The 7,392-nt window shown below is 28.5% G+C and overlaps 1 protein-coding gene across 1 annotated transcript in view; it reads right to left on the bottom strand.

Annotated features, from left to right (window-relative positions):
- Nucleotides 1–3,771: 3,771 nt before the first annotated feature.
- Nucleotides 3,772–7,392, bottom strand: part of LOC140055727 (SAM and SH3 domain-containing protein 1-like) — an 84,379-nt gene continuing 80,758 nt past the window's right edge. Inside the window, exon 18 of the mRNA XM_072101106.1 lies at nt 3,772–6,019. Within this exon, the coding sequence (XP_071957207.1) occupies nt 5,759–6,019 (261 nt within the window). The 3' untranslated portion in view covers nt 3,772–5,758. The remainder of the gene's footprint in view (nt 6,020–7,392) is intronic.

Here is a 7,392-nt window from a genome sequence, read left to right as displayed (position 1 = left end):
TAACTACTGTACAAAAGTGGAAAACATGGTCTACATAAGTAAGTGGTCAACATTCTGTAATCATGTAACTGTGGATCTAAACGAAATGTGTTACCATAGATCTTCGCAACATTTGTAAGTAGGCCTATTGTATGGGAAACATTATTATAACCACGGATGTAGGTAATATTTGTAACTAACTGCAATACATATAACTGAAAGATATTTGGCAATATTCGTATTTGTACTGTAATTTGTAATCATAGAAAGAATGTGTAGCTATGAGCCTAACAGACGCTTGCAACCATATAGATTGTAACTAGTCCTATAGACAGTGAAGCCACTTTATAATCATATTCTGTTAACAAATGTTGAACATAGCCGAAAATCGGAAATTGGAAACAGTTTTAACTACCACGCATAGGATACATTTTGGGCACATTCATTTTAATGGATGGTTAAAACATTTTGTAGAAATCTATATATTGTGCTTGAAGTAACAGTAACAACTACGTTATTAGCTTTGGTGAATTTTACAAATTACATGTTATCCAAATATTTTACTTGTACTGTACTTGCAAACTACAGAATATGTTAACGCACTACAATTTTAAAATGTGGCTGTTGCCATGTGGTGCTTTTTTCCTTTTGTGTTGGTGTATTGTTTTCAACTTCGTTTATTTATTTATGGAATATGGTAACAAAGAACAATTGGGAAAAGATATGATTATGTCATATTAGCAAAAAAAAAAGCATCTTATAGCATGGATCAAGGATGATACTGAAGAGTATAACGTTTACTCGCATTATTTCTTGGATTATGCAGCCCATAATTTTGTAACCAATTTTCAATTTTGAATAAACGCAACTGAATATTATTCCTATTGATGGATCACTCGTCTGATTTTTTACCGAATGCATTCATTAACATGGTTCGGCGGGTGTGACGTCGGTTCACATTATTCTCAGTTTACACTTTCCTTACATTAACTAATATTACAACGGCTTTGTAAAAAAGAATAATAAAATTCGATTTACCGATGGATATTCATTTTAAACGAGTCTATCAATTCAAAACGCATCCGTAATAGTTATACAAGGTCGATACATTATTTAACGATAGGTTAAAGTGAATTTACAGCGTCTCATATATTTCGATTTAATATTGCATTATGCTTTAAGGGCAAGTTCTGAATATAATTATGATTTAAATTTCTTTTGTGAAAAAATATTAGCGTTTCAAGAAAACTTTATGTTTTATGTTTTAAAACTTTAGCTTGAATAGAAATACATTTCTTTATGATTTAAAGGTCAGATTTGATGTTATACCTACCAGGTTTTTAATTTAAATTCGTTTTTGAAAATGATAAACACTTGTGTCAACCTATATATTAGCGATTCAATATCCGATGTAACTATTTCCGTTTTATTTCTAATGAAAAAAATAATTTAAAACTTTAATTTGAATAGAAATACAATAGGCCTACCTCTTATAAATGAATTAATTCAATTCGTCATAATAGTGTTTGATACGGAAAAATATCTATTAGTTTTCACTTCTCAATTCATTTTAATATTTCTATAAAAGTACACAGTGCGTTATATGATTGATTGAGTTCGCGGCTATGAAATTTAAACCATCAATTTGTTCTAAAAACCTTTTAAATGCGATTCTGTTACCAGATATTAAGTTAATTTGATTTGCTAAAATGTAAAATAACACCATAGGTAGCATGTGCATGTAATTTTGATTACCTTACAGTATCCCACCAACTTAAAGGAACTGTAAGCATATATTATAGTTGCGTATTTATTGTTGTCACGATCATTGCAACCGATATCCTACTGCATTAACCAACGGCATAGACGTCACTACACAATTGTTCTTTTCTTTCATTTCAGTAGATAAAACAACAGTAGACCTAAAGCTCTGTTTACACTATCAAACTAGTTTGACAAAAAAAGTGTGATATGTCTAAATATGGTAGTGATATGACATCATCGTGTCCATTATGGCCACATCACATTTTGTTGTCACATAAAGTGTGATAGTGTAGACAGAGCTTAACAGTGATGTGACTACGGCAGTTTAATGGGATATGGCTTAAAACTATTTTATCAAGATTGAATATATTGTATGTAATAATATTATGAAGATAGTTTTATTTTAAAAAAAATGTGATATTATTTTCTAAAAATTCAATTCAAATTTCAAAAACAAAACACGTGCTTAACTTTGAACGGGAGGACATATGAGTCTACAAACACAGCATAACCAAACTGACAACTATCTAGTCTGAGAGTGGAAAAACCTCAAGAATACCATTGTTATTGAATACATTAATTTGTAGCTTAAGTTATGTTTTTAATTCTTTTTCTCGAATTGTAAATTAAATCTGATGTATTCACTGAAGTACGAAACATATTCACATTACTACTTGAAAGAATAAGGCTTTACAATATCTAACTATGGCAAATGTATTGTGACACAACTAGTGCTTCCCTGAAGCCTTTCTTTCCACTAGGTGAATTTATTCGCGCTAATCAAAAGCGTCAGCATAATATTATGCGTATTTCTGTGATGGCGCTAGTTACAATCCGTTATGCGTGAGTAAACACTAATGAACTAGGTAGGTCTAATGCCTAAACCGGTGTGTTTTTTACAGTACTTGTCGCGAAAAGAATAATTGACCGACATAATTAACATATTCTTCCATTTCCAAATCCCTTTCTGTGACCAATTCTAGTTGTTTGAGTTTTTAATTTCAGCGAAATCGGTAGTTTGTTCGTTTGTTTCTACTTTTTGCAAAGCGAAACATTTCGCAACTAATCAGAGCTCAGTAAAAAAGTCGTGACGTCGTTCATGAACACTTATGTGAATCGAAAAACTCAGCAGACATACAATGGAAATGAGAATCGCTCTTGGGTGAAAGGATAGCGCGATTATTTTTCATTGGATTCGTGACAATAAATTCGCCTAGTGAAAATCAGGCTTAAGCCCGACAAAATTGCGCAACTAACCAGAGCTCATGAATTGATTTTCATGCGTTCGGGAGTACTCATGCGAATCAAATAGCAGCAGACACGCGATCGAAATGAAAAATCGCATTTTTTTTTTCGCCGTTAAAACATTATAGATTAGCGCGAATATTTTTTCCGTTGTTGAAAACAGGCTTAATGAAAAATAATAATAAAAAAAAAAAAACACACACTACAGCTTAAATAATAGGAAAAAAAAGACATCTAGTAGTAACCGAACCAATGACCTTTCTTACAGTAAGCCAACACTTGGCTGAATTAAATAGTATTCATTATTCATTATTTTATGAAAGGTTATTTTAATAGTGAACTGTGAAATATCACAAATAGTCGCAGTTGGTAAAGCAAAAACACAAAATAACTTTTTAATTAATTTTGTAACATAAAACATAACGTAAAAGTCTAAACCGTGTCTGTTGGCAATGTTTAAAAACATGACTTTTCAGTATAAGTTTTCAATATTGCTAATTTGAATAGATTTAAATGAATAAATAAAAGATGACATGATTTCGTTTGGTCTAACGAATATATTATGACGTTAACTTTTTAAAAAGACATGATATATTAACATGAAAAGGATTAAACAAAAAAAGGATTTCAATAATTCAAAGGAAATTTCATTTGAAAACATAAAGTAAAAATGCATATATATTTTAGCACTCGTGTCTATTAGATATGAAAGGCTTATTTAAAAAATTCAAAATGAATTATTTTTAAAAGTAAAAACGTAAACAAATATATCACATCCGTTGGTTTAACACTCTTGTCAATTAACAATTGAAAAACAGTTTCAATAATTGATGGAATGACTTCTAAAAGTTCAGTTTGTGAATGTTGAAATTAAATTAAATATTTAATAATTAAATGGAATGGAAACAACCTATAACTTCAAAGCAAAATAAACCTTTCGCAATATAAAGTCGTTTTGCTGATGTATGATATGATACGATTATGAATATTCTTTAATATACTTAAAGATGTATTGTCCCTTTGACTAATTCCAAAAAACATTTTTTTTTTTAATTAAAAAAAAAAGTGGGTCATTTTGAAGTATCATAAGAGTTATTAACTTTCACCAAAAATTAGTCGAAAAAAAAAAATAATTTAACCGAAATACAGATGTTTTTTTGTTCAAAAAATAACTTTGACTTCCAGTCAAAGTTTTCAATCACAACATATCTCATAATGCAACGCGCTTGTTTGGCTACTCTGTATGCATAATCATAAAACTTCCTCGCGATCTGTGTGAAAACACTTTCTCAACCGTGACGAGTTGTAAACAATCCTAATTAGCATCATGCATAATGCATACTCATGGTTTGAAATCTTTGTTTACTTTTGCTTGTGACGATTTCCCAGACGAAATGTAATCTAATTAATTTACCTGTTAATTATGTAAACTTGTTGTTTTTGGCTTGAATTTTCGACTTAAAGTGAATAACTTTAATATTACTTTGATATGGCCAATTTAAATTTAGAATATTTTTTTTTTTTCATTTTTTGTGTTTCAAGGGACAATACATCTTTAAGTTAAAGTTATGATTAAATAAAATATTTTTTTCGTTTTTGGTACATTATCAATCACTTAAATTTAAATAAGTTGAATTGAAAAGGGATCTTAGTTAGTTAAAAACTTCAACAATACAATGTTTTTTTGTATATAAAATATATTATTTGGAACAAACACAATTTTAACAAAAATGTTTGGCACCGAGTTTCAGAAAGATTTAGGTTCAGATAGAGATATGAAAAGAGGCATTAAATGAAGGTATACTTTAAATAGAAAAAAAAACAACAAAAAACAGAGGCTTCTTGCCTATTGATGTTTCGCACCAAGTTTCAGCAAGATTTTAAAATCTGGGTTCCCGAAATAAGCAAAGGCATTAAACAAGGTAATTTATAGTTACCATAAAAAAAAACAGAGCACTATAGGATCTTACTGTTTTGTTTAAATCGTATTGTCTATCGATACTCACGATTTCAAACTGTTTTTACTATTTAAAATAACCCACTAAAGGGAATGTGATTATTTTTAATATTATTAAAGATGACTCAAATCAAGTGACAATTATAATTTGTATGTAAAATATCAAAATAACTAATTCAGTGTTTAAAAAAAATATTTAAAATCAGTTATTATATGTTACTTTCATCAAAATCTTTATATTGAATATTAATATTGACACATTCAGTTCAGAAATAAATTTAAATTTACGCACATGTCTTATAACTTTAAAACTTGTTGGTAAATCAAGTTTAAAAACTAAAAAAAAAATGATGAAGATAAAGGAAAAATTCTTCACAAATTGTTGGAATAAAATATGATATGAATAAAATATGATGTGAACTTCATCATATAGAACATTAGGGTAAACACATTGGTCATTGTAATGTTGGCACATAGATTGACTGAAAGTCACTTAACACATTTTTCTATATAAAATATACAACACATATAGACTGTTAAAACCGTATTAGATTAAAATAATGGAGATGTTTCCATTTTGTTTGAAAATTCCAATATGTACAAATAAGAATTATACAGCTATCATGTAAAGCATATAAACAAATAAGTTACAAATAAAAATTATAAAACTCGGATTAAAATAAAATATGGTTTTCTTAAAAAACATTCAAATGATAATTAGTTACTATTATCACTTATTGTGTTTATCCAGAATTTGTTTTACTAAATATTATGTCAACCCCACACAATAAGCACCTGTTTAAAAATAAAATCCTAATAGTTTCTTGATTCTTGAACTCTCATCTGCTCTAACGCAGATTTCAGTCTTCGTATATGTCTAGGGTCGTTGACGCCGCATGTCTTCAAGTCATCCACGTCCATGTTGATTACAATATGAAGTTCATCCCAGCCATGGTCCATGAATGGTCTCGTATACATGGGTAGACCTAATGAGATCAACCATTCAGGTACAGTCAAACCACTTCCTGATTTAATTACTACCTTTGCATCAATCGCCAAGTTTTCACAAAATATCTAAAAGAATAAAAAACAAAACCATTTAGTGATTATTGTTTGTTCTTCTTATAATATAGATTAATTTAGGGTGGAGCCAGTGGAGTTTGTTTTGAATAGATTAATGAACTGTAAATCATTATTTATTTGTCACTGAAAAAGAAGATGGTTGAACTATTAGAAAATGTTACTCTTTTGTTCAATTTTTTTTTCTTTAGAAGTACAGGTAAAGATGAAATGAATTTGATGAAGGGATTTTAAAGAGTTACCTCTGTCTACACTATCAAACTTTATGTGACACAAACATGTGATATACCTATAATAATATGGACACAATGACATCATATCACTACAAAATTTGGGCACATCACACTTTTTTTGGTCTAACTAGATTGATAGTGTACATAGAGCTTTAAAAGCAATGGTTACTGTATGTATGATGATGATTCCGAATTTTCAATAAATGTATATTATTATGCAAATTTGTTGACCTGTAACCTGTGTAACTTTATTCTGGAGGGTGAAAATAATGAACAAAATTACTATAACCTTGATTGTAAAAAACTATCCTCTAATTAAATGGTTTTATAATAGCATACCATTGCTATATATTTATGGTAACAATTAAAAAGAATACATTTTTAATATGGATCCAATTCACAATGTTCTAAAATAAACTATCAATAGTAGCCTATAAAGTTTTTCAAGTGGAAATATTATTTAGTATTTTAATCCTTTAGTTTTAATTGCAAAATATGTTAAAAAGGAATGCATAAAAAACATATTACAAAAAATATTGAATATTATATGAAAAAGCATGCCATCATTAAGATTTAATATTTTGTCAGAAACACTATAATAACTGGTATGTCATTGACCTTTTAGTTTTACATCAATATGACACTTACTGTAACATATTTAAAAAACTATGAACAATTTGTATTTATAACTTCAAAGGGTCCGCATTAAAAGGGCAATCAATTCAAATATATCTATAAATCAGGTATTATAAAGTAAAGCAGAGTTATAACATTTGTCATTTTTGTAGTATATTCTGTATATACATGATACATTTTAGGGTTGATAGTATCAAATAAATTCTTTGTAAAAAGAACAGCAAAAAAAAAGTTACTTTCACAATCTTAGGGACTATTTCAAAATCATTCTACATTTTTACCCCCCCCCCTTTTTTTTTTGGTAACCATCATACAAACTGTTTATTGCATTGAGTGCCTCATTGTACTTTGAAACACAAAAAAATCACACTTTACTTCAGTCTAAATATTATTGATTTGTTTACGAAAGATTTTCAAATATATAATATGTATATGGTTATTGTTGTAAAAATAAAATATGAGAATGAAACAAACAAATTATATTATGTAAATGACGTT

The sequence above is a fragment of the Antedon mediterranea genome, chromosome 7, assembly GCF_964355755.1.
Source record: "Antedon mediterranea chromosome 7, ecAntMedi1.1, whole genome shotgun sequence".
Lineage (NCBI taxonomy): Eukaryota > Metazoa > Echinodermata > Crinoidea > Comatulida > Antedonidae > Antedon > Antedon mediterranea.
The sequence above is the reverse complement of the archived record's forward strand: the minus strand, read 5'-3'. Positions and strand labels throughout refer to the sequence as shown.